Source organism: Lynx canadensis, chromosome C1, assembly GCF_007474595.2.
Source record: "Lynx canadensis isolate LIC74 chromosome C1, mLynCan4.pri.v2, whole genome shotgun sequence".
Taxonomy (NCBI): Eukaryota; Metazoa; Chordata; class Mammalia; order Carnivora; family Felidae; genus Lynx; species Lynx canadensis.
The window spans coordinates 119,601,402-119,628,876 of NC_044310.1; the positions used below are offsets into that span (position 1 = coordinate 119,601,402).

Sequence of the window (27,475 nt, forward strand, 5' to 3'; positions counted from 1 at the left end):
CCAGAAATTCTCTTCTCTACCAGTTATACAACCAGGCCAATGGAAGTTCTCATTGCACAGATGGCTCCTTTGAAAAGGGAGAAGCCAGAGCCCACCTGCTTCCCTCCTTTGTTACTTTTGCTCTCTGCTTGAGTTGGCTTCTTGATAGGCCTCGTGGAAGTGTAACCATCCATCAGTCATGGAGACTAGAAGCATGATTTAGGAGTCATGATTCTGAAGGCGACATAACTGTTAATAGGTTGCTTACAGGTTCAAGGATGGGGCACGTTATTTTGAAGCAATCATTGAGACTCAGAATAAAATTTCTCATTGTTAATATGTACTCAGCTAACAGCCAAAGAGCCTGATATCATTTTCTGCCACTTCCCCTTTTCAGAGTGGAAATGTACAAACGCTCTGGGCTTTTGGTGAACGTTTTCAGATTTCTGAAAGTTCACAGACAGCACAAGGATATACCTTTTAGTAAGGAAAAGCGACATGACATTTTGCAGATGTACGTTTACAATTATGTAACTTTGAACAGTAAAGGTAATTCATTTTCTTTCTCTTAACGTTGGAAGTCCTGAATTCTTTCTTCTATCTGAGATTGTTTGCCGGCCTGTCATAGTCTGTGCTAGAATCCTGAGTGCTGAAATGCAGTTTGTATTCTGTGAATGGGCACGCTGGTTGGTTAACCAAACTGAGTGTAGACAAGCAGAAACATCAGACCTGAATTTGAATCCTGGCTTTATCAGTTAATAGCTGTGAAACTTGCCATCAAGTAACTTAACCCCTCTGAGCCTTTATTTCCTCATCTGTAAAATAAGAATAATGTCAGAGCGCCTGGGTGGCTCTGTTGGTTAAGCCTCCAACTCTTGATTTAGGCCCGGGTCGTTATTTCACAGTTCCTTAGATCAAGCCCCTTGCCAGGCTCTGCACTGACAGCACAGAGCTTGCTTGGGATTCTCTCTCCCTCTGTCTTTCCCTCTCTCTCCGTCTGTCTCTGTCTCTCTCTCTGCCCTCTCAAAATAAATAAGTAAACATTAAAAAAATAAAATAAGAATAATGTCTTCTTCCGTTGAGTTTAAGGATTCAATGGTAGAACTTACGCAGAATATCTAGCGTATCACCTGACATGTAGTTGGTGCTAATTATATGAATTTTTTTCTTCACTTGTTGACAGCCATTCTAAAATTCCCACATTCGCTCAGTTTAAGTGTCTTCTGAGTTTCCATTTTCCCGTGTGTGAGACGGGGATCCGCCCATAGCTGTGCTGCTGTAAGGATCGAATGAGATCAGGTATCTCCTCTTTGTTTTATAGCTCCAGGCAAGTCACACCAGCCTACAAGCCAGATATGATGAAACCAAGAAAACTCTGACAGAGGTGAGTAGATCTGCAGAGCCACTTTTGGCCTGCACCCCTAATGGAATGCCTTGTATCATCAGTCTGTGGGGAGGCATCACTGTCCACTTCTCAGGGCTCAGGGCCATCTGGGGACATGGGACCAGCTCACAGTATGACCCCTGCAGCCAGTTTATCCACACTGTTGTGGGCCGTGAAGCATCGGGAAAGGCTTCCCGAGGAAGGCCAGCCCAGTCAGCAGGGCACAGGCCACGTAGAATTTGGGGGGGCCGTGCCCAGTAAGTGGGCCCGGCTCCTCTACAAGCCCACAGATTGTAGAATAGCTTCAAAGTACTGAATTCCTTAAGAACGAGAAGACTTCTTTTCATAAGATGAGAGAACTACAGAAGGCTGTAATTTGTTGTTCAGCATTGCTGGTTATCTTCCGGGCCGAATGGGGGGGCAGGGGGGCGGTGGGTATATTTCGAAGCACATGATGCGTTTTCTACCCCAGGTTTGGAGTCTGCCATCTCACATGGGCGTTTACAGTGTGGCTCACCTACTACTTGTGATGGCCTGGGAGACCAGGCCAGGAAAACAAACGCTTCTGATGCCAGCCCTGTCATGAGAGGAGTTTACATATTTCTGTCCCTCGTGTTTCCATAGAGAGCTATCCTCCTCTGGATCGGAAAAGCTCTCCTCATGGTGATTTTGGTGCTCGAGCGATAGCCACACTCTACAGGGGCCTCCTACAGGGGCCCCACCTGGTACTTTCCGAACCACATGGAAGCAGGACTGGTCTTAACAACCTCTCTGACACTAAGGCAGTACCCCCCTCCCTTTTTTGTAATTTCACACAAAACGTGCCCGTTTCAAATTCTTATTTCTATAGCTATATGTAGCACTCAGCTCACTGCCTTGCTGTCAACCTGACAAAACTTTTTAATTCTGACCTGGGCCAGTCTTTTCAGTTATTGTCAGAACGTTTGAAAAGGGCAGGCAAAAGAACGGCAGAATGAGGTTTTTCGTCATGCTTCCCAGAGAAGCCTGTGTCGCATTTGGACAGATGCGCTTTCTTCACACTGCTCTGTGACTACCTTCCTATGGGCTGGATGGCAGACTCCTAGGGCAGAGCCCCTGCTGCTGTCTAAATGTTACTGCCACAGAGTCTCTGGCATGAAGTTTGCCAAGTCATGGATCAGTTTTTGTATAACCATCTGGGAGAGATTAAAGGCAAAGCATCTTGATATCAATTTCCTAAGACACTTGTATGTCTTAGGGTATAAATCCCAAGTGGCTCTAAAGGCACTTCTTTGTACTAAACACTAAATCAGGTATTTGCTGAGCTCCATGTGCTGGGAGGTAGAGGAAGTGATTTAAGTCAGTGATAGGAGATCGCCTCTTATCCGCAGGTAATAATCGCAGCCACCATCAGGATGTGCTGGCTGTGCTCTGGACCCCTCACCTGTATCAGTCCGTGGACTGTCTGTAACAACACTAGCAGCACTGTTTTCATCCCCGTCAGCTACACCGAGGGTGCCGGGATTCCAGTGCTGGCTGTCGGGCACCAAAGACCTTGCTGAGAGCTCGCTCTCTCGTGGGGCGGTCAAACTAAGTCCCGTCTAGGAAAATGGGAAGCCGTATAAAACCTAGCATTCAGCAACTTCTGAAGAAGCCTGGCTGGTCAGAGTCCTGAAGACCAGACAGACCCCTGAGCAAGCAATGAACTTCACCTTTGGGCCTCTGCCTCCTTATCTGTTCAAGTCAAGGATTGGGCAAAACGAGCATTCTGACCTCTCTCACCTTTTCAGCAAAACCTGCCCTTCCAGGATAACCTGGTGGCACTGAAAACCTGGGGAGACCTGTCTTTCCAGTAAATTTAGTAAAGTAGAGATGGCAGGGAAGGTCAAGGACAGACGACAGCCCATGACACCTGTGGGGAGGCTACGTGCTCCTGCATCACCAGGCCGCCGGGTTCTGGCCTGTCCATGTTTTAATTTCAGCAGTAGCAGCTTTAATTTCCTACGTGTGAGGTTTCTTCTTTGTAGTATGTGCAGTATTCTCTCCCACCTCTCTAAGGGCATCCATCATGTCGAAATTTTTTCTTGATCTATAAACAATTTCTTCAGATCAAAATTGATTTGTTCAGTTTTATCTTTCTCATTTGTGGTTCTGTCTTACATGTTGGGTAATTCTTGGTGGTATGCTTATCTTTGGTTCTGAAACTTCCTATTACCGGCTGTGTGGATTCTGTATCCATTTTATGAAGCCTGCTTTGCTTTCCGTGATTGTTCTAGAAGGGTGGGTCCTACTGCTGGGTGAGATCAGCCGGTAGTATGTGATTTGGGGGGGCACTCCACCTTTCTCCTGGGCATTACGGAGTCTGGGAGCCCGCCTGCCTCTGAGGCTTGAGCTCCAGCTCATCGTTAGGGGAGCCAGGCTTCACTGCTTAGCGCAGCTGGCTCTCCTGCTGCGATGCCAGCCCTGCAGACCATCCTTCCTGTGTCTGCTGATCCCACCCAGCAGGCCTCCTCAGCCCCGCCTTTCCAGCAGCCGTCTTCTTGTCCCTGCAGTACCTGCTCCCATGTTTAAACGTAATCGTCTGTTTTTTCTTAGGACTTTGGCAAGAAGGGCTTGTTGCAACTTGTGCTTGGTCTTCCGTTTTCAACTAGTACCCTTAGAACTTTTTATCTTGTTGTTTTGAGTAGGTAACACATTCACACAGTTCAAAATTCAAAAAGCATAATAGTTGTATCACTGTAACCCAGCCATATAGTTACCCTCTCCAGAGGATCACCAGTTTCTTGTGAATCTTTTTACAAATACTTCATGCGTATATCCTTTTATACATGTACACATTCGATATATACATTCCTTTATACACATTGGAAACACATGGGAATCAACATTTTGTACGTCATTTTCTTCCAACTAACAGTAGATGCTAGAGGTCGTCATAAAAGAGATGCTTTTTTCTTACTCTTTTTAGCACCTTTGTATTCTATTGTATACGTGTAGACCTCATAAATGGAAATCTGAGTTTCTTTAAAATTTCTTTTTTTAAATCCTCACTCTGACTCAGAAAAAGAAAGTGAAATTACTCAAGAAGATAGATTTAACCCTACCCCTGCTGATAGCCATGACATTGGTGTTGTGGAATTTAAGCCAGGTCTGTCTCTCATAGCCTATTTTACTTCCCTCTTCGTACCGACCTACCGAAAGGCACCTGCCGTCGGCCTTACTCTGGCTTTCCATCCGTGTGCTGCTGTGATTTAAAGTTATTGTCAAGGGGCGCCTGGGTGGCGCAGTCGGTTAAGCGTCCGACTTCAGCCAGGTCACGATCTCGCGGTCTGTGAGTTCGAGCCCCGCGTCGGGCTCTGGGCTGATGGCTCGGAGCCTGGAGCCTGTTTCCGATTCTGTGTCTCCCTCTCTCTCTGCCCCTCCCCCGTTCATGCTCTGTCTCTCTCTGTCCCAAAAATAAATAAACGTTGAAAAAAAAAAAAAAAAAAATTTAAAGTTATTGTCAAGATTTCCTTCACCAACAGAATGTGTCCCAGTGGGTCTGGTTTTGACCATGTTATCCTCTCCACCCCCGTCCTGTTTCTCTTGTGCACCTGTTTTCTCGGTGTACATCTGGGTCCACTGGGCTTGGCCAGCTGTCAGAAGTGGGGCACAGATGTGAGCCGGGGGGGGGGAGGATGCACGCGCTCACTCTCCTGTCCCCCCAAGTGTCTAGCAGCCACACCTCTTTTCTGTCTCACAGTTGAAGAGCTACAGTGAGAGACTAGACAAGGAGCAAGCAGCCCTGGAGAAGATAGAATCGAAAGCTGATCCAAAGTAAGACGTTTCCGCGTGTGTTTACTTTCCCTTTGAAGAAAGTGACTCTGCCTGGTGTTTACTTTCCCTTTTCCCTGGTGTTCCCTTTGAAGAAACTGACTCTGCCACAGTGCCTGGTGGCTTATTTTGTTTGAACACAGGACTGAGGAGCTGAGGGTCTGGCCCCATGCGGGTCGGTTCGGTTCACATGCCCCATGCAGAATGTGGTGACTCCCCATTGCTCTGGCACGAGCTGAGAGGCTTGGGCCGCACTGAGTTGGCCACCTCGTTCTCCTAATTCCTGTTGGGAGCAGAAGCAACACACTTTTCGTTTTGCTTTTGCTTTTTTGTTTTTCTGTTTTTTTAATTTTCATATAGTTTTTTATTTCAGAGAGAGAGCATGTGCAAGCGGGAGAGATGGGCGCGGGGGGGGGGGGGGGGGGGGAGAGAATCTTAAGCCGGCTTCACACTCAGCACAGAACCCTACCTGGGGCTCGATCCCAGGACCCTGGGATCATGACCTGAGCTGAAATCAAGAGCTGGATGCTCAACCGACCGAGCCAACCAAGCGCCACCTTTGTTTTTCTGGTTTTAAAAACCAAATAATCCGTTCACAGAACAAAAAGGCATGTGGTGAAAGTCTCCCTCTCACCCGTGTCCCCAGCCACCCAGTTCTTCTCCTTGGAGTCAACCCTTGTTACCAGTTTTTTACTGGCAGCATTCCAGCCCTGCATCCTTGGGATTCAAGGTGCAGTCTTTTTTTTTTTTTTTTTTTTTTTTTTTTTACTCAAAGAATAGATGCTGGTTTTTTTCCTTCATTTTTATTAGTTTTTTTAATTGTCTTTAAACAATTTAAATAAAGTGTAAGACACACTGACATTTGACTTTTTTGGCACCAAAGTGTTTAGGTGCCAGGTAAAATCTCCCTGAATGATACTGTAAATCATAAAAAGCTTCAGGCACAGATTGAGCAGTCCCAGATTTGAAGGACATTTTTAGCAAAGAAGGCACAGATTACTTGGCTTTATAATTAGCAACGCTTCTTTCATGATATGGAGCAAAGTATTGTCAGATACTTGACATTTTTATTTTCAAATTAATTCTTCTAATGACCGTAAGTAATTTGTCTCCTTTTCGTGGAAATTAAAAACTGTGTGATGCCGTCTATGCTCTGAATACTGTTGAGTAATTGGTACAAGTAGATGCAGTATTCTTGAAACTCATTGATGTTTCTGCAGTTGACATTTTAATTCTGGATTCTGTGATGTTTGTTTGGATGTGGCCTGATGGACTTGAGTATATAAATGAATGATAATGTCAGTTAAATGGGAGTCATTATCATTTGTGGAGAACCCATTAGACACTCTGGAGAGAGACAAAGGAAATTTAAAAGGGAGTTTCTCTTTAGCTGGGGACTTGGTTTTAGGTGTGATTCATAAAATCATAATAGCTTTCCACATGTCATTGTTTGGTCTTTTCTCTTCAGCATCCTGCAGAACCTGAGAGCACTTGTAGCCATGAATGAAAACCTGAAAAGTCAGGAACAGGAGTTTAAAGCACATTGTCGAGTAAGTGTTGCTTGATGTGAGCAGATCTTGAACCAGGACTCTTGTGAAATGTCACCACCCCTTGTGCTGTTGTGGCATCCGACTCCAGTGCAGTCGAAAACGTAGATTCATGGAGCAGTTCTGTGTCAGTTGTGTAAGATGAACGGGGCCCTATGGTGGGTACCCGCCACCCTGAGGATACTGGAAGTGAGTCACATCGGTCACTGTGTGTGTCAAACCCCCAAACTGAGAGCACAGCCTAACAAACACTATGTTCTAATTTATATGTATATTTAGAAGTCTTTTAAAGTGTGAAAGAATAACATCACGTGAACCCAGGCCTGTCCTGTAAACCTGGGATGTCTGGGGGTCCTGTGATAAGCCCTCACTCCTGGTGGTCACTAGAGGGGTGGTGCGGGCACAAGTCCATTCGCCAGCTTGTCTGCATTTTGTAAATGTTCGTATCGCCTTTAAAGGAGGAGATGACGCGGCTGCAGCAGGAAATCGAAAACCTGAAAGCCGAGAGAGTGCCAGCTGGAGATGAAAAGGTAAATACAGGCTCGGAGGGAGTCCTCAAGACTGTTAGGTGCTGTTGTGACTTATCAGTGGGAGGATTTCTGGAGGACTGGCCGGCAAAAAGTCTGATGCTAAAAAGGACTGACCAGTTTCCCTCAACCTGGTCCTCTGAACACATGCTTCTCCACTGTTTTCATCACAGAATTTTCTTAGATTTCCATCCCTCTCCTTAGATTTCCATCCCTCTCATTTACCCTCTGGTCTGGCCTCCGCCTCCACTTAGGGAAGGGGTGTTTCTAGGAACCTTCTTCAGAGAGCAACCTGTTCTCTAAATTTTGTTCCAATTTACTCACTTCATCCTCCGCTGCTGCCTGGGGACATGCCCTGCCCCTAAAAGGCAGCAGTAAGCAAGGAACGAGGCGTAGTGTTAGAGCTCCAGCATGACTGGAGCATTGCTGGATGTCACCAGCTGGCTCTCAGGACACAGGACTTGCTCTTCTTGAAACTCATTGATGTTTCCGCAGTCAACGTTTTAATTCTGGATTCTGTGATGTTTGTTTGGATGTGGCTGGCTCTCAGGACACAGGACTTGCTCTTCTGGGGAGCCAGTGGGAATTTCTGCTGAAAGTTAAGTTAGGGGCAGCTGGGTGGCTCAGTTGGTTAAGCGTCTGACTCTTAATGTTGGCTCAGGTCAAGATCTCACAGTTTGTGAGTTCGAGCCCCACATCGGCCTCTGTGTTGTCAGCGTGGAGCCTGCTTGGGATTCTGTCTTCCTCTCTCTCTGCCCCTCCCCTGCTCGCTCTCAGTCTCTCTCAAAAATAAAATAAATAAATAAACTTAAAAAATAATTTTTTTTTAAGTGAAAACACAGGCCAGAAAAAAAGTTTGTGTCTCTCACCAAGTAAGACTAGGGATTACTGGTTTTGTTTTTCCTTGTCGCACTTCATTCTAAGCTCTTCCCCTGAGACCCCAAGTGCTTACGATGCAAGACACAGGAGCTGGTTGTCTCAGAGCCCATTGACTGCACCCTCTCCCTTTAGATCCAGTTCAGGCAGCTCAAAGCTCAAGGAGGGGAAGAGGCTGGTTCAAGCCACCCAGCATCAGGCTCAGGGACTGTGCTCCTGGCTGTGCAGGATGTATGTCTTGGAGGTGTCTCCATGCTGGCAGGATGGGACTGGCACGGGAGAGTAGCAGAATCTGGCCGTGCAGTGCAGCAGTGTTCTGGAACCTTCGTCACACAGCCAGCCTCTCTGGTTTTTCTAAAACTTTGAGGCTCAAATCATCAGCTCAGCCACTGAGTTTGCATAAATCAGACTTTCAAGATCATATTTCTCTTCTTAGCAATCACATCTTGTTGGAGGGATTATTACATTCAAAGACAGTTGCAGTTTGTTTGTTGCGACACACATGTAAGAACAATTTAAAATCTGGGGCCCGTAGACATGGTACATGAACTGACCCCCACCCCTTCCTACATCCAGACCCTCAGCTTCTGTCCCATACCCCTTACTCAGGAAGGATGTTCATTACTTTTCATCATTTCAGACCCTGTCTTCTGGAGATCCACATGGTGCCCTAACCCCTGTGATGACTCATAATGTAAGTACGTACCCAATCTCAGGACTGCCATTACCCTCCCCGGGAGTGGCCGCCAGCGTTGTACCTTCCCCTGACAGTTTTCACACCTGCTTTAATTTTCACTATGACCATGTCTTCATGTGTGGGCTCTCAGGGGCATTGCCCCATTTCACACACCTGGCCCCTCAGACGGAAGCAGGGTCTAACCAGTGATCGCCCTGAAGGCCGCCATTCTGGGGGGTTTTCTCCCAGACTTTGTTCAGGCGTTCTGTGTTTGCTCTGGTATCCCAGCTGAGAAGGCGAGAGGCCTGCCCTGGTCACACCTGCTGGTACCAACCCACAGGCTCGGAGGGGTGGGGGTGATGCAGAGCGAGGAAACTGTCCCTATGGTACTACATTCCAAGGTCAGCACACCCTAAGGGACCCAACAGGAAATAGCTTCAGCTTTGTGTGCCAACTCCGCTACCCGAAGCCACGGTCCGTATGTGAATGAAAGGACATGGCTTTGTTCCTATAAAACTTTATTTACAAAAATAGGCAAAGAGGTGAATTTGGCCCACAGGTTGTTAAACCAGTTAAACCAGTTTCTTGTAATTCAGTGCTGCCCAAAAGAACGCTGTGCAGTGATGACCGTGTTCTGTGTCCACACTGTTCACTCTGACAGCCACTAGCTCCTTGTGTGGCCCCTGAGCACTGGAAGCATGGCTGTCGTAATTGAGAAACTGAATATTTTTAAAATTTCAGTTAAAGTAAATTTAAACAGCCACATGTAGCTAGTGGCTCTCATGTTGGATAGTGTAGCTCTAAGTAGAAACGTAGAAAGCAAATCCAGCGTCACTGTAAACGCAGATACCTAGAACAAGAGATTCTTTAATAATTACTTCCTTATCATTGTAGATTTTGGTGGCAGGCATAAATTTGGGGGATACTCCACTTAAGAACACTAGATTTCACCTAGACCCCAGAAGAAGGAAGAATTGTAATAAAGTGATGTGAAAGAGCCTCAAGGGTCTTACATAACACAGGGACCCAGACCCTAAACTCAGCCATTGGAGAAAAGACATTTGGGGCCTCAGAATGGAAAGATGTGACAAAAATATTCAATTTCTGGGGTATCTGGGTGGTTTTGTTGGACGTCTGACTCTTAATTTTGGCTCAGGTCATGATCCTAACCTGACTCATGGGATCGAGCCCAGCATCAAGGTCTGCACTGAGTGTGGATCTGCTGAAGATTCTCTGTCTCTCTCTCTCTCTCTCTCTCTCTCTCCCTCTCTCTCCCCCTCTGCCCCTTCCCCTACTCACGCTGTCTCTAAAAAAAAAAAAAAAAAAAAAAAAAAAAAATTTCACTTTCAAAAGACTTCATTGAAGAATCAAAGTTTCCTGCTCTTAGATGGTTGTGTCCTTTTCCAATTTTTAGGAAGACCTAGACAAACGGTATAATATGGAGAAAGAGAAACTTTACAAGATCCGTTTACTACAGGTAAGTGAAAGCACGAACAACAAGATAGATAAATACACCTAACTAGGTATGAATGTCCTGTAGCAGAACTAGGAATTGTCAGTATCTAAAAACAAGGTTGGTACTGAGGCTGCCTTCTGGAGGGTAACTACGTGGTTTAAGATAACAATAACACCTCACTTCGGTATGTTACTTTCCTTCATGTTGATTGATCCTGACCCGGGGTGGAGAGTAGGTTTTAGCCCCATTTTCTGTATGAAGAAGCTGACTCAGATCCGTTCCGCGCCTGTCCAGAGTCAAGCAGCTGGTGAGTGCCAGAGCCGGCATTCAAGTTCTAGTGCTCTCGTACAGTGCCCATTTTGGCTGTCTTGTTTGATAACCTTGGAGGTTTGTAAGAAAGCCATTAAATATGTGGGAAGTAGGTTTTAGAGTTGGTCCCAAAGATAAATGGACATAATGTCAAAATTGCGTGGTAAAATCCCTTACATTGCCAGGATCTGACTCACGGAAGCTCAGAAGCCAAGACCTAACTTGTGTTGTACTTTGGCTTGGGCCTACTTCCTGTTCCCTGGGAAGAGAAAGCCAGGCTCTGATGGGAATGGCCAAAGGGCTGCCGGGGCTGGTGAGCCCTCATTTCTCCTGTCTCTGGCTGTTGCTTCTTTTGCTGAGCTATTTGGTGAAATTTGGATATGTCAAATTCATCCTTGATACAAGGACACTGCTAATCTTTAAAGAAACAGAATTAAATAAAATCAGGAAAACACAGCTGCATACTTGAAAATTTGTGACTGTGTGCTTACAGTATATTCAGGGTTGCCTTAGGTCCCAGGAATAGTAAATGAGATGCCAGGTCCCAGTCTTCTGGGAGCTGGCTGGCTGTTTGAGAACCAAGATATGTGCATATACATCAAAGTACGAGGGTGTTTATATGCAAACTGCCTATTGTGGGCAGCTTCAAACTGGCTAAAGGGAAGCTACCATAGTCTTGCTGAGGGGCTGAGCCAGAGCAGGGGCCATGGGGATGGGCAGAAATGACCTGGCACAGGAGAGACTGAGGAGCTGTATCTGATAGGACCTAGCATCAATTGGATCAGAGAAACAGAGGAGTCAGGGATGGTACTTGAATTTCTGACTCAGGCTGTAGGGTGGATACTTGTGTTATTCACTGAGTGAAAGCATTAACAAAAGGAATAGGCTTCAGGGCGTGTGTGTATAGGAGTGTTAACGAGCTTTAAAAGTTGGGGCACTCGACCAAGTAGAAATGTCCAAGAAATGATTGGATGTCAGGTCTGATGCTCAGAATAGTCTGGGCTGGAGATATGGATGTTGGCGCTGTGTAGGTGATAACCAAAGCTGTGGAAATGGGGCAAACCCTGTGTGGGGACAGGCAGAGGGAAAGGAGGAACCCAGGAGGGAGGGAAACCAGATGGGCAAGTGCAGGGGCTTGCAGAAGCTGAGCAGGGGGCTCGGCAGAGAGAATAGTGAATTTTGCTAGAAATCAAGAAAGCTGGAAGCTGATGGTTGTCCATGAGCTGTCTCCCAGAGGAGGCCTGTGGTGACCTTGGTGAGAGCAGTCCAGTGGGAGTCTGGAGAAGCCAGCTGCCGTGAGGATGACCACAGGGCGTGGGGGCAGCAAGAGGCACCAAGAGGTTAGGGAAGGTGGGCTATTGTTGCAGAAGAAGGAGGCTGAGGGCTGAAAGGTGATCAGAGCTTAGGGAAGGGCTTTTGAGGGATGAGGGACTGTAGCCTGTCTAAATGCTGGTGAGAAGGAGCCAGTAGAAAGGGAAAGGTTAAAGATGTCTTAAAACAGTGAATAATTGTATCTTAAGATTCCTGGGGGGGAGAAGAGGGGAAGGGGGCGGGGACATAAGAGTCAGAGCCTGAGCACCCAGAGGGCAGGGTAGTCTTGGCCAATAGAAGCACATTTTTGCCTCTGACCAGAGCCTCAGAGACCCGACTTTGGGTGTGGTCTCCAGAGGGGCTGGTGAGCTTCTCTCCCAGAGGTTTGTATTCCCCCAGTTCTTCGAGACACACACGTGCTGTCGTGAGCAGGGCGGGCCAGAGAGAGATGGGGTGGCACAGAAGAAGGGCAGTGCCAAGAGCCTTTTAGTCCTGGACCATGAGTGGGAGTGGGGAGCAGTGTGGGAACCCAGCCACTTCCCACTGGTACTGCCTGCCAGGCCTCGGGAGCCTAAACCCTCCCTGAGCCACACAGCACCGCTGTGCCTCCCCAGGTACAGTCAGCGGCCAGTTTGGCTAACGTACCCCGAATCCATGGTAGGGAGAAAATTCTAGAAAGGTATTGGAGGAGCTTATCAACAGGCTGAGGAATTTGGAACCCATAAGGAGGCAGTTCCTCATCACCTGGGAGGCCTTCCTTTCCGTACCTGTTCCGCACCTGGTGGTGGTGGAATCCACTACTCTAGAGACTTTTGGGGCCTGGAGGGATGGCTGAGAGCTCTCCACAAAAGCCTTAACTACTCAGGATTTTCCTTGCCGACCCATTAACATCGTGCCTTCTCTGGTTCTAGTTCATAGCTACGCACACCTCCGTGTGTTGCAAAGTGGAGGAGAGTCCGTCAGAATCTGAGATGGGGGCCTCAGGCCACAGCAGATTTTCGGGTGTGTGGCTGTGCTCAGAAGGAGATGGGGGCAGAGAGCATGTAAGACCTTTTACCAAATAGTACTGTCTCCTCCTCCCTTTTGCCTTTAGGCTCGAAGAAATCGAGAAATAGCGATTTTGCATCGCAAGATTGATGAAGTTCCCAGCCGAGCCGAGCTAATACAGTATCAGAAGAGATTTATTGAACTCTACCGCCAGAGTAGGTGCAAACACTCCTGGTGGTAGGAGGCTCAGGAGGCGAGGGTCCTGTCCTGCGGGAGCATGGTGCAGTGTGCATCACAGCGCAGTCCGTGAAAGCCACCACCAGAAGGGGCTCCGTGTCGTCACCAGGCCCACCGGGCGCTCATTCCACAAAGCTCACTGCTGAGTGACCCTTAACCCGGGGAGCAGCACTGGGGGCTCTGCTGCCCTCTCTGTGGACAGATTGAGCTAATTGAGCTCTTAGCATGATGTTTCAAACCCGCACACCTCCTGGTCAGCCATCTGGCTCCACTGAGCTCTCCATCCGCTTTCCAGCTTCACACGGGACAGTCAGCACCCCACAATATAGCATCTCTGGATGAATCCTCACTCATTGTTCTTCTCTACAAACTTTCTTGCCTATGTGGTCCTTGATTTTGATGGCATTGTGTTCACCCAGTAATCTAGGACTGGGTGTCCCTCAGCCTGAATCAGCGAGCACAGCTCGTCAGGTCCAGGGTGGCCCTCAAATTGTCATTGCCTCTCTCCCACTGTGATAGCCATTCTGACTTGTGTCATAGTCAGCTGAACGACCACTAGCTGGTCTGTATACCCTTCCTTGAGTCCCTCACCCACCCGTCTGTCATGTCACTTCTCTCTCTGCTGACCAGTCTTCAGGAGCTCCCCAGGCCAGCCTACTGAGGACAGCATCTCTCCATATTATCTCCAGATCCTTCTCAGTCTAAGTGGCTGCCTGGAGGCCCCCTTTTCCTTCTCTAGGTTCACATCCTGGCTTCCCCTGCCCACACACTACCCCTCAACACGCCATGCACTTTGACATACATCTTGGGCCTTGACTCCTCTTGTTACCTGTGCCTGGGACTCCTTCTCAGCTCTGTCAGACCCAACTCAGATCTAGTCTGTAAACGGGTCCTGGACCATCACCCCTTCTTCTAGGTCCCCACTCATGCATATGCCCTGGATACCTCCAGCTCAACAGATACAGAACCGAATTCAGCCTCCCTACCCCATTTCCCCTCCTGCTCACTGGGATCACTGTCCAGCCAGCCTCTACCCCCAGCCCCTTAGTCTCTGACTCCGCTGCCCTTCTGGTTCTGCTTCCAAGAAACGGTCAAGTCTGTTTCTTCTGAGCCACTGCCATAGCCACCTTCTCAGCACTGCCCAGAGTCTGCACTCTTGTGTGACAGGTCTTAACTCAAATGGAAGTTGGACCATTTTACACTCTCACTTTAAAGGCTCTAATATCCAACAGCTCCCCGTAACTTGTCAGATGATCTTCAGAATCCTAAGTGCACTGGTCAGAGTCTTGCATCAGGTGGGCCAGCTGCCAGCCAGCTTCCCCTGCAGCCCCTCAGTGTCTCACCCCTCTCGCGAGGGTGTCTGGGTTTTGGCCTCTGAGCTGGTCCCCAAGTCCACAACGCCACTGTCCTGCAGCTCCCACTTGGCTGGCACCATTTCTTCTTCCAAAACCTACCTCAGACTTCACCTTGGGGTCCTGGCCTTTCAAACATCCGTGCTGGTCCCAGCCAAAGCAGTGTCTTTGCTTGAGTGAGGGTTACACTTTTTTTCACGCCTGCCCCCATCCTGATGTTTTCTGTGGTCCTCAACCATGCTTCAGCTGGTCAGAGGCAGACAGCAACACTCGTAGTTAAATCTTTCCCTTTTAATTCTCTATCTCTGCCTACTTTCTAGCTTTGAACAATAATAATATTCAATAATACCTTGCATCAGTGTATTTCAGAGTAAATTTGACACTTGTTAAAGCCCTTTTGATAGGACATTTTTACACCAAAAACATTTCCAAGCAGTTGCATCAAAATATCTGTATCATTTCCATCATTAGTATTTATCATTGTCAAATATCCGCAGCCTCCACCCAGTCTCTGATCTGAATAGAGGAAAGGTGACAGGCACATCCCTGAGCAGCAAAGCTAAAAGTTGATTGATTGATTGATGGCAGCGATTTTCAACTTTAACTATCCATTCTAATCACCCGGCCCCGCCTCCAGAAAAATCTGACTTAATTGGTCAGGAGATTTTATTTATTTATTTATTTATTTATTTATTTATTAATGTTTATTTATTTTTGAGACAGGGAGAGATAGAGCATGAATGGGGGAGGGTCAGAGAGAGAGGGAGACACAGAATCTGAAACAGGCTCCAGGCTCTGAGCTGTCAGCACAGAGCCCGACGCGGGGCTCGAACTCACAGACCGTGAGATCATGACCTGAGCCGAAGTCCGACGCTTAACTGACTGAGCCACCCAGGTGCCCCTGGTCAGGAGATTTTAAAAGCTCCCCAGGCTATTCTGTGTTTCAGCCAGGCTTAAAATCCCCTGTTCTAAAGCTCTTAGCAAGAATACTACTTTATACTGAGTAGTTCATGTAATGATTTTTATACAAATTAGACATTTCTATGTTGGAAACATTTTTAACTACTGCCTCAAAATACTTGTATCAGATTATTAACTTCTGTTTCCAGTTATGTATGGCAATATCGCCAGCCCCCACCCATCTTTGGGCTGCACAGCTTGGGGGAGAGACAGCTATCACTGGGTAATAAAGTTAAAAGTTGGCTGAGTGGCTTAAAGAATCTGGTTTCAGTGTTAGTGGCAGTTGCCCAAGGAAACCACAAGTGCCCACCAGCCTGCTCTGCCTCTCTCTCCCCTCCCCCAGTCATGCTGCTCCAGAGGGAACCTGTGTTCGGGGAGCAACTGGGAAACCAGACCCCGCTGTCATCTGGCCAGTTACCTGATCAGAATCTTAGACATCAGAATCTTTGGCTACGGCTAAATTGCAGGGCTGTTTAGGCCCAAAGGCTGATTGTGAATCCAGGTCTTGGAATTTTGTCTCCTGCTAGAGACAAAACTCAGAGCAATGAGGAAGGCATTTAGGCTCAGAGTCACATGGGGGGACCGCCCAAGCACCCAGCCACCAAACAGGAGGAGGAACTGGGGCAGGAACCGTCCCCACCCCCTCCACCCCACTAGCCTCCCCAGTGACCTCGTCCTCTAGTGAATACGGCCCACTCCTAGTCCTGGAATTTGGTGCTTGCCTCCTAAGTCATTCTATCAGGAAGAGTAAAGATGGAGAGGTGGGCAGAGATGCAGAGGAATTTTGTAGGAAAGGATGTTGGGAGCCTGGTAAATAAGACCTCCCCACCCCTTAGTCATGGGCCCACAAATGGGCAGAAAAGGTACTCTTACTGGCACGTACTGTGCCCTGGGTCAGGCACGTCGTTCACCCAGTAGGTATTCTGGAGGACCTGCTGTGGGCCCACACCGAGCATGGGGCTACAGAAGTGAGCAGGCTGTGGCTCCTGCTCCCGAGGGTGTGGGAAGGGAGGAAGCCACACAAACAGGAAGAGCTGGCGTGCCCTCCCACACCATGCACACCAAGCGTCCTTGCCACCGTCCCCCCAGGACCCCTCACCTGAGAAACTACCTACCCCACATGCTGACAGGTTCCTCTGGCCCCTCGTCCCGGCTGGGCCAGTCACAACGGCCAGCTACCATCCGCCTGCAGCGGCTCCGCACGGGGTCGACTCTGGGGCTTCCGCACAGATGCCCCGACAGGCCGCAGTCCTGGGGGTGGGCTTCCGGGAGGAGAGGGTGCTCACGGCTGTTCTGATCCGTTTTCTTACATGTGTGCTGATGTCTTTGCATCTACAGTTTCAGCTGTGCACAAAGAAACCAAGCAGTTCTTCACTTTATATAACACCCTGGATGATAAAAAGGTTTATTTGGAAAAAGAGGTAAGAATCTGCATGAAAAGAAAGTAAATCAGATGAGCAAAGACCAGGGCTTTCGACCCCAGGAAGCTTGAAGGATGCAGTCAGTGTGAGCAGAAGGGGCACGCACCGCATGCCCAGTGCTGGGTTACAAAGTTAGTAACAGACACCTTGCTGCTCCTGTGGCCTGTGCCAACCTGGGACTGCTCGAGCTGTTTTCTCGTGCCCTGTGAGAAACGGGGTTCACATGGAGGGGGCCTGGGTCAGTGAGGCTTTCATTTGAGTTTTAAAGGAAGGAAAGGGGGGCGCCTGAGTGGCTCAGTTGGTTAAGCGTCGGACTTTGGCTCAGGTCATGATGTCACAGTTTGTGGGTTCGAGCCCTGCATCAGGCTCTGTGCTGACAACCCAGAGCCTGGAGGCTGCTTGGGATTCTGTGTCTCCCTCTCTCCCTTTGCCCCTCCTCCACGTATGCTCTGTGTCTCTCTCTTTCAAAAATAAATAAACATTAAAAACAAATTTTTTTTTCAAAAAAAAAAAAAAGAAGGCTAGATAAAAGAATCAGCTAAATAAAATGGGGATGGTGGGCTTATTACAGTATACACGAGGAATCTAGCTTTTTTTTTTTTTTCAACGTTTTTTTTTTTTTTTTATTATTATTTATTTTGGGACAGAGAGAGACAGAGCATGAACGGGGGAGGGGCAGAGAGAGAGGGAGACCCAGAGTCGGAAACAGGCTCCAGGCTCCGAGCCATCAGCCCAGAGCCCGACGCGGGGCTCGAACTCACGGACCGCGAGATCGTGACCTGGCTGAAGTCGGACGCTTAACCGACTGCGCCACCCAGGCGCCCCAGGAATCTAGCTTTTTAATCATCAGGGGCCAACAGCAGTGAAGGCTCGCCATGGGCACAGACACCCCCTCTGCATTACTCTGACACTCAGAATTCAGGGCTCCCTCACAGTGGACAAGTGATTAGAGCAGGGTGTGCAGCTATGTTTAAAAAAAAAAAAAAAAAAAAGGAACAATGTGGTCTTCGCGGTGGCAGCACAGTGGAGCAGAAAGAACACACGCTTTCCAGTCAAACAGATTTGGGTTTTAGTCTGGCCTTATTTTCCTCACCCATAAAGAGGGCCATGCCGCCCACTTCATATGATCGTGTTGGAGACAAAACAGGAAATGACTGTGAAGTTCTTACATCTGGTGGGTCCCAGTGCATGTTAGTTCCCACCTACCGCCTCACCTCGAGGTCAACAGAATTTTTTTCCATTTCATTGTCACCTTGCAAGCTGCCCTGCCTCTTTAATAAGAGCCATACTGCAGCTGCGTCTTTTTCCTGTCCCCAGATGGAGGCATGTGTAATTAGTGCCACCTTCATTGGCTATTGTCAATCAAACCAGATCAATCTCTCTCTTCCTAGAGGACGCTTCTTGAGGGAGGGGCATTGAGTTCACTTTTTCTCTGTCCGGGGGTCGTACATAGTGATGGGCACATAACAGGCATTTGAGAAATGCTTGACTGTACGAGTGGAGTGCATTTGATGGGTTTTACATCAGACCCGGGAGATAGTGCTGCCACACACCTTGGCCTTGGGGTCTTTCTACCTAGTGCGGAAAAGACTTGCCAACGAACTTAGGGGCAGGCCAGAGCCTTCTTAGAAAGCCCATCACCTTCCTTCAACAGCAGTGTTTAAAGTTGGTCCATTCTTTTTCTTTTTTTTTTCATGTTTATTTTTGAGAGAGGGAGCATGAGTGGGGGAGGTGCAGAGAGAGAGGGAGACAGAGGATCTGAAGTAGGCTCCATACTGACAGTAGCAAGCCTGATACGGGGCTTGAACTCACGAACCGTGAGATCATGACCTGAGCTGAAGTCAGACCCTCACCCAACTGAGCCACCCAGGTGCCCCTGGTCCATTCTTTTAAAAACTAGGAGTATGCGGCGGCTGGAAGCTTTTTAATTCCAAGCCATATTCACATAGAACTTTGCATTTGGTTAAATTGTGCCTTTTATTCCAAATCCATTAAGGCCTGTGCTATTTTAGCTTTCAAACATCCCTGGGGAGTCGCAGGGACAGGAATATCATTTCCGTGTTACTAACTGAAGTCCAAGTACAATAAATCACAAGTTGAGTTAATAACACAACCAGAAAGAAGATCTAGGGTTCTAGACCCCGAGCTCAGAACCTTGCCCTGGACTGCAGTATTGGGGCAGAGAGAGGGTCCTGTGCGTGTGGGCTAAGGTGTTCTCCACGGGAAGGGGGCCTTGAATGATGGATTCCCACAGAGACTCTCAGAGCCGCCCAGCACCTGGCCGCATTGGGGAGCAGCAGGATGGACGTGTCCTCGCTGTGCACCCTGACTGACCCTCCGCTAAGCTGGTAGCCCTGAAAATAAAGTACAGTGTTTGGCAAGAGAGCAAGGACTGTGGCAGTAGCTGCCCGAAGAGCCCTCATGTTAGCTTAGTGTCTTCTCAGCCGGAGTTTAGACCCTTCTGTGGCCCGTCTTCCTGCATTCCTGGGGTCCTGGGCTGTCGGAAGGTAGATGCTCTGGGAAAAACTGGGGGGCTTGAGACCGTGTTGCTCTTTTTCTCATGTCCTTTTTTTTTTTTTTTTTTTTAATTTTTTGAGAGAGAGACAAAGTATGAGTGGGGGAGGGGCAGAGAGAGAGGGAGACACAGACTCCGAAGCAGGCACCAGGCTCCGAGCTGTCAGCACAGAGCCCGACATGGGGCTCGAACCCACGAACTGGGAGATTATGACCTGAGCTGAAGTCGGACACTTAACCGACTGAGCCACTCAGGTGCCCCTCTCATGTCCTTTTATTTCCGGAAACAAGGTGTGTTCCTCTCAGCAGCAGTGTCCAGAGACAAAACCGTGTGTGGTGGTGGGGGCGGTGCAGGGTTTCAACCTTTTGCTTACAGTCCACCCCCCCCCCCCCGCTTTCTTCCTCAGATTAGCCTGCTGAACTCAATTCATGAGAACTTCTCCCAGTAAGTACTGGCCCCCCTCCTTCCCGTCACGACCTTGGTGCCCCCTGCACTTTGTACTCCTCTCACCTTCGATTTCACAGGGGTGTGACTGAGTAAGACTGTGCTAGACATGTGGCTTTTACACTTTCCCCCTCCTGCCAAGTCCAGGCGTGTCTCAGCTCATGCGGTCTCTGCGTTCTTGCAGAACTACGGTGATGTTAGAGTGAGTTTGAAAGACACCAAGGAATATCTTGGTTTGGAAAAAGTTAACTTGCAAGTAACTTGACCGCCTCACTACCGTGATCTCTTTGTATGTTACTTTCGTCTTGTTTGTTTTTTTTTTTTTTAATTTTTTTTTTAATGTTTATTTATTTTTGAGACAGAGAGAGACAGATCATGAATGAGGGAGGGTCAGAGAGAGAGGGAGACACAGAATCTGAAGCAGGCTCCAGGCTCTGAGCTGTCAGCACAGAGCCCGACATGGGGCTCGAACTCACAGACTGTGAGATCATGACCTGAGCCGAAGTCGGCCGCTTAACCGACTGAGCTACCCAGGCGCCCCTACTTTCGTCTTGTTAAGATTAGATCGATACCATTTGTTCTGGGGCACATAGAGATGCTTTAAGATTTAGATAATGAACTAATCTGATTTTTTAAAAAGATTTTTAAAACCTTATGATAGATTTTGTTTTTAAGTCAATGTGCATCTTCTAAACCACTTTATTCAGATAAGAATTTTTTTCTCCAAAAACTGTGTGGCAAGGCCTCCCTGTACCCAAGTCATACCAGCCCTTAAGCATGCCCAATGGTAGCCCCAGTGCTTGCTGTCTGTAAGCACCCTTCCTTTGCTTCTAGCACAAACCTCTCTTATCCCCTGGCAGGTGACCAGTGACTAAGATCTTAATGAATTACCAACTCTAGATTTTAAGCTTCATTTCTAATTAAAAACAAATCAAAAAAAAAACCCACAGTTCGGTGGTAAGATTCAGCTTCAATTAGCGAGTTATAACCCTGTGGCATTTCTAAAAATGGTGCCTTCATCATCATTTCCTGATAATTGGGAGAGGCTGCAGTGTTGGAGTGTGTTTGTGATGAGCTCTGCTCTCTGTCAGCCCATCCTTTGGAAAAATTCTCAATCCTTGCGTCCGTGTGCTCTGACCCTTCTGGTGCCATTCCCAGTGCACAACAGGAAGTGAAGGACACCAGGAAAGCCACTGGTTTAGCTGCTGCTTTTAGAAACAGGACCAGGTTTCCCAACCCCAGTTTTAGGAAGATCTCAGAATATGTCTGCCAGTCTGGAGGAGTGCCTGCAAATCCCCAGATTTCTAAAAACAAAATGGAATCCATGTCCTAGGCAGTGCATGTCATTGTCAAAGTAAAAAAAAAGTTTTTGTTGGAAAAAAAAAAAGTTTTTGTTGATTTTAATGATATATTGTTTTACTTTAAGAAAATACATTATCACTTAAGAAAATTGTAGAGAAAGTGACAAAAAAGATTAATATTCAGTTAAGAGATGAAGCTAATTTTTGTGCCTTCCTCGGAGTTTAGAATCTTTAACTGCTGGGGACCTGGGTGCCTCTTGGGGCATCATCTGGGTATGGGGAGGACTCCCTGACACCGCCCCCTTCCTCAGCATCCTGTGTGCGAGTCGTAACTCCGCTGATTTTTCTTTCAGAGCCATGGCCTCCCCTGCTACCCGGGACCAGTTTTTACGTCAGATGGAACAGATCGTAGAAGGAATTAAGCAAAGTAGAATGAAGGTCAGATGGCTTTTTTCCTATAATACAACCTGGATTTCATACTGGTTTTAGAGAAGGCCCTGGGAAGAGCAGGCCTCTTCTGGTTGACCTGGGGATGTGCTCCCGATCCTGAAGACACATCTTCAGTGTCTGCAGAGTGGGTTCCCACCATACCTCTGACCCTGCAGTGGGCAGGGCCAGCTCCAAAGGCAGCTGGTGTTCCAAGGCAGCTCCTAACAGTGGCTCCTGTGGACTGAATACCTACTGTGAGCTAAGCATGGTGCTATTCCTCCTAAAAGCCTTCTTAAGCAAGTAGTGTTACCCCCATTTTATAGATAAGGAAACCCACTTTCACCAGTAGGCTTCTTCTCTTACCCAGAATCTCTTCTTCACTGGATCTTTGGCCTGAAATTCTACCATTAGAGATTCATTTCTTAGGATCTTGAGAGTATTTTAGTTTTCAGAAGTCCTCTATAAAAAATGCATATAATTGTCAAACTGCATTCTAAAGTGAGAGGATATTATGCCTCAGAAATCAGAAGAGAGAAGAGGAATTGATAGGTGTTGTGGGAGTTCTAGAGATCGTTACAGAGAATCATTCAGCCTGGGGCCAGTATGGGGTTTTCATCGCTTTGTGGCTGTGCACTTGGGCCATTTTGATAGTAGTAAGGAAGATTTGATGACTGTCTGGAAACCAAATGTAGTTACAGTTTTCTACTGTGATAACCAGATGAATCCTTACTAATAGTTCCAAATCTCTTACTTTTGGTCCACTTAAAAAATGGATCACACCAGAGTGGTCCTCAGGCATGGCAGTAAAACCTTCTGGGGACTTAGGTCATCTCCTCTCATGAGCTAGGGGCAAAGTTGTCCAGTGAGCCATGCCAGAATGTAAACACATGAAGGAAAGGATACCGGTAGGACTTGTCATCATAAGAACTCACAAAAAAACAGACATTCAAGCTGCCTGTAATCTCATCTCACAAGAGATGAACTAAGGGCAAAATATCTTTATATCCCTTTCCCTAGAGAAAGGATTAATCTCCCCATTAATGACTTCAATAAAATGATGTCAGTGGAGCAAAAAATAAAATTATCACTTAGTGGCAAGACTATTCAGCCACAAAAACGAAAGCAGTCATGAGAATGTACACATACCCAATGCAAGACAGTCCCTTGATGACCTAGGGTGTAACGTAGAAGGAGGACAAAGAATCTAGCTAAGTGCAAGCCTTTCACAACCCAGATCCCAGCGTGGTGGACCTTTCCACCCTTGCCAGGCTCCTCCTTGGGGAGCTGCTCTTGTCCGTAGGAAAGAACACTAGGAATTTATTGGGTTTTTTTCCTTTGGCTTCCCCTTCCTGTTTACCAGGAGATAAGTTGTAAAGATGTGGCGTACTGGATAGGTGGTCAGGACCATGGGCAGAGAGGGCTCTCTTTTTCATGTCTGCATCCCCAGTGGCGAATACAGCACCTGACCGTGGTGGGCTTTTAAGAACTCTTTGCTGAGTGAATGATTTCATTCAGTTGACTCTAAAGGCAGTTCTCAGAGAGGGTTTGGGGCAAGTTTGAATATTGACTGGCACTTCAAATGCAAGAAGTCTGTCTTTGCAGAACAACATTCATTCAGATGCATTTCTTTTGATGTTTTTGAAAAACCATCGCTCTCCCTATCCATGGTGGTACCTGCTCAGAGTGTATGTGGCAGGGGAGTCGGGTCCTCCCAGAGCACGGACGTCCCCAGGCACAGAACTGGCAGGTGCAGAATATACACAGAGTAGACCATAGACCAGCAGTGCCTACAAATGATAGAGAAGGTGTTTATGGTGCATCGAAGGGTTTCTGAGTAAAGAGATAGTCACATACTGGCAGGCATTTTGACCTGATCCTGAGGAGAAGTCTCTGGATTTCTGGAACACTGAGAGCAAGTGCCCAGCGTAAGAAGGGATTCCTGACCTAGAGTGTGAAGGGGGATAAGCAAGGCATGAGAACCATGTGCCTGGGTTAGGGGTGCTAGGACAGTGTGAAAATAAAACTCAGCCCTAAGCCAGCTCCTGATTCTGAGAGCAAAGAGGACCCTTACACTGCTTACCACCAGCACTCTAGGGCATCCAGTGTGAGACAAAACAGAGTCTTTGCTGAATGGCTATTGTAAACCAAGTGACATGCCATTCGTACAATATTTAGTCCCACATATACCTATATACACAGGTAACAAAACCTGTGATCTAGGTGATATTACCCTTATTTTGCAACTAGGGGACCTATCTTTCAAAAAGGTTAAATAACCTGCCCAGGGAAACACAACAAGTGACAGGGGTAGGATTGCTCATTCCATTTCAGGGTTGCTACACCACCTCCCATGTGGGGTCCTGGATACACTGAAATTAAATTGATTATAGGGCCATGTTTTTTTTTTTAATGTTTTTATTTATTTTTGAGACAAAGAGCATGAGCAAGGGAGGGGCAGAGAGAGAGGGAGATGCAGAATCTGAAGCAGGCTCCAGGCTCTGAGCTGTCAGTACAGAGCCCGATGCGGGGCTTGAACTCACGGGCTGTGAGATCATGACTTGAGCTGAAATTAGACACTCAACCAACTGAGCCACCCAGGCACCCCTATAGGACCGTGTTTATATCACTGGGACGTGGTCAGGTATGGCCAGACTTTCTGCTGGAGGACAGAGCAGGCAGGAAAGGCCTGGGGTCGATCTGCCTGCTGTGCTAGCTAGGAGGTAGGGATCCAGTGGAAAAAGTGTCTGGCAGCTGTGAGAACTGGGGTCCAGCAAGTAAGAGCAGTGGGAATTGTGGCAGGAACCATTTTCATTTGGATGGTATCAGGAAGCCTGCCAGAAGGGAGCACGGGACACACTGGGGAAGGCGGGTTACCAGACTCCAGACCTGGGCGCAGGTATGCGACAGGTGCCCACGTGCAGACCTATAGAAAGAGGAGAGCAGGGTCTCAGGATTAGGTCACCAGGAGACTTAGGAGCTGTATACATGGTCAGGAGCAGACCGGGCAGATGAATGCCCATGTGGGGTGGGCCTTCCCCCAAGCAAGGTTGGAAAGGGCAGGGGGGTCACACTTCACCCGCGTGATCAGCCCATAGCATGGCATGGGGCTGAGTGCAGAATATGGTGCAGCCAGTTCGACGTTACCCTGTGTCAACTGTGTAATCCCTCCCAACGCGTCACTCAGAAGCGCTGTTCGGGCATCAGAAGACCAGTGAATTCATCCAGCGCGCTCTTGACCACCTGCCACCAGCCAGGCACCAGCTCACCACCATAACTTTCTGCCCAAATGTCACTTCCTCAGAGAGCGCTCCCTGACCATCCAGTCTGAGGATGCCACGCATGCTCCTCTCTGTCTCCCAACCCTGTCATTCTCTTCACAGTACTGATCACGGGTGTGAATTTGCACGCGGAGCTCTGTGTAAGGTGCTTGGTTAGTGTCAGTCCCTCTAGCATGCACCCTCCGTGGGAGCAGTGACATTGCCTCGTCACCACAGCATTTAGTGCCCAGGGTGTCCACACAGTATTTGTTGAATGACAAAGCTGTTAGGTACCTTAGGAAAGTCTCTCTTTCCAAATCCAGCCTTTATTTATGAGGTCACCATCCTGGAAACAACCTTAATTGTGTGTGACTAGAAAGATGGGTGAAGTTAGCAGGGTGATCAGGAATATTGTATAGTTTTAATTGTAGGAATTGTACAATAGTGTGAGAAATACTTGTGCTAAATGAAAAGGGAACTCAGTTATTTAAATAGGAGTTTCTCAGGCTCAACACAATCAATATTTTGGACCAGGAATGACTACTCCTTGTTGTGTACGTTGTAGAATGTTTAGCAGCATCGCTGGCTCCTAGCAGCACCCCTTCCTCACAGGTGTCTGTCCCCAGACATCGCCTCATGCCCTTTGGGGGGCAAAATAGCCCATGGTTGAGAACCACCAACCTGTTTGTTGTGAAACTATAATCACACATACACACACACACAGGAACAGTTAGTGCCCAATGATAGGAGAATTGCTGATTGAAGTAGACAAGCCTCTATGTAATGTCATGCAAAGAATAAATCCCAGAAGTAATGTATAGAAGGTAAATGAAGTCCACAGAAATGTTGGTAATACTCACCTTTTGGATGCTGCCAGCAGCCCTTGGTCACAATAGGCCTTTTCATCACCGTTTCCTGAAATGTTTCAACAGATGGAAAAGAAAAAGCAAGAGAACAAAATGAGAAGAGACCAGTTGAATGACCAGTACTTGGAACTGTTAGAAAAACAAAGGCTGTACTTCAAGACTGTGAAAGAGTTCAAGGAGGTAAGAGGAGGGTTGGGGAGGGCATGTAAGGCTATGGGGGCGGGGGGGGGGGGGGGGGGGGCGGGGACACTGGGAATGGATTCTCTGGTTTTCCACTGGTCCGTAATAGCAGCTTGGCGGTGTGATCCCAACAGTAACGCACGACATCTAGGTGGTTCAGGACTGTGTAGTTCGGGGGCCCATCTTGAGTCTCGAATTGAATGTTTCAGAGACAATGATGTCTTTGTTTTCATTCCTCTGACATTTAATGAGCATATCAAACTCACAAGGAAAAGCACTATCGGCCTGCATCCAGAGTCACTTGGAAACAGCAGTTCTAAATTCAGGTCTGGAATAAGATGGGGAGAGACCTTGAGAAGCCTGTGGAAAGAATGAATTTTGAGCGTGGCAGGTTTGGATTCAAGCTCTACCTTTACCACTTACCAACTGTGCACTTGGCCAGTGACTTAATCCCTCCAAACCCATTTCCTCATTGCTGGATTCTGTTGGGTCAGGCGAGAGATGAAAGCATCTAGCACTCTGTCTGGCTCCTGTCGTGCCCAACACTCAACTAAATTTTGTTGGTCTCTGTCATTTCTGCCTGCATTTGGGCAGGGTTTCTTTTCATGGGTCCAGACAGAAAAGTGTTTTCTCTTTGCTTAAGAGATTTTCCAGAAAAGAGACTTCATTTTGTCACTTTCTAGGGTATCAGCCACTTCATTTTCAGGAATTCCTACCCCCTTTCTAACCCAAATCCATGTGGTTTCAGTGAGTTTGGAAATGGCTGAATATAGAGGAGCCAGAGGTGTAGTTGTATCCAGGTGTTTGGTCTACAGAATAAAAAATATAATCTATTCATACCAATAATTTTGTTCTATATGTTTTTAGACTTTTCTCTCTTCCTTCCTTTCTACCCTTTTTCCTTTTCTACTTCTCTTTCCTTTTTTTTTTTTTAATGTTCATTTATTTATTTTAAGAGAGAGAAAGTACATGTGAGTAAGCAGGGGAGGGGCAGAGAGAGAGAGAGAGAGAGAGAGAGAGAGAGAGAATCCCAATGCAGGACTCGATCCCAGAACCATGAGATCATGACCTGAGCCTAAATCAAGAGTTGGACGCTTAATTGACTGAGCCACCCAGGCAACCCTCCTTCCTTTTTTTTTTTTTTTTTATTTAACTTTTGGGAGCCACAACCCATAGACATTTTGAAATCTTTGTACTTTCCATAAATGTTCTTCCGGCTCCTACCAGGCCCCTGGAGGTATATCAAGACCCAGTCCCTATGTCAAGGAGCTTATTTTGTGGTTGGGGGGACAGATAACAAGCTAGGAAACAGAAACCCTAGTAAACAAGTATTAACATATAAGAAGTAATTTCACTTTTTGCCAGGGGGTTGGGGGTACTAATGGAGATGGTGTGGTTAGGGAAGATCTCCCTCAGATGAAGACTTGGCCATGGGCAGAGCAGGAGTGAGACCTAAGGCCAGGCAGCATGGGAGAGTGACCGGGTGGTGAGGTGCTCTTGGTAGGAGCCCCTTGTGGTTAGCAGAGGTTGGAAGGGCTAGTGAGCTAGCGGGCAAGGATCAAATAGGACCTAGAAGAGCTCTTTTTTGCCCTTGAATGCAAATAACTCACCAAGAGAAAAGGCCCAGTGGAGAGGAATTACATTTCAAATATTGTTTGGACATGTCAGC

General features: G+C 47.4%; 1 protein-coding gene across 1 annotated transcript in view; it reads left to right on the top strand.

The window, feature by feature from the left end:
• Positions 1-27,475, top strand: part of CCDC93 (coiled-coil domain containing 93) — a 101,892-nt gene that overhangs the window by 61,962 nt on the left and 12,455 nt on the right. Inside the window, exons 14-24 of the mRNA XM_030323702.1 lie at positions 1,301-1,363; positions 5,085-5,158; positions 6,624-6,705; positions 7,161-7,232; positions 8,746-8,799; positions 10,196-10,258; positions 12,951-13,059; positions 16,732-16,814; positions 19,736-19,773; positions 21,428-21,512; positions 25,693-25,817. Coding sequence (XP_030179562.1) covers positions 1,301-1,363; positions 5,085-5,158; positions 6,624-6,705; positions 7,161-7,232; positions 8,746-8,799; positions 10,196-10,258; positions 12,951-13,059; positions 16,732-16,814; positions 19,736-19,773; positions 21,428-21,512; positions 25,693-25,817 — 848 coding nt within the window. The remainder of the gene's footprint in view (positions 1-1,300; positions 1,364-5,084; positions 5,159-6,623; positions 6,706-7,160; positions 7,233-8,745; positions 8,800-10,195; positions 10,259-12,950; positions 13,060-16,731; positions 16,815-19,735; positions 19,774-21,427; positions 21,513-25,692; positions 25,818-27,475) is intronic.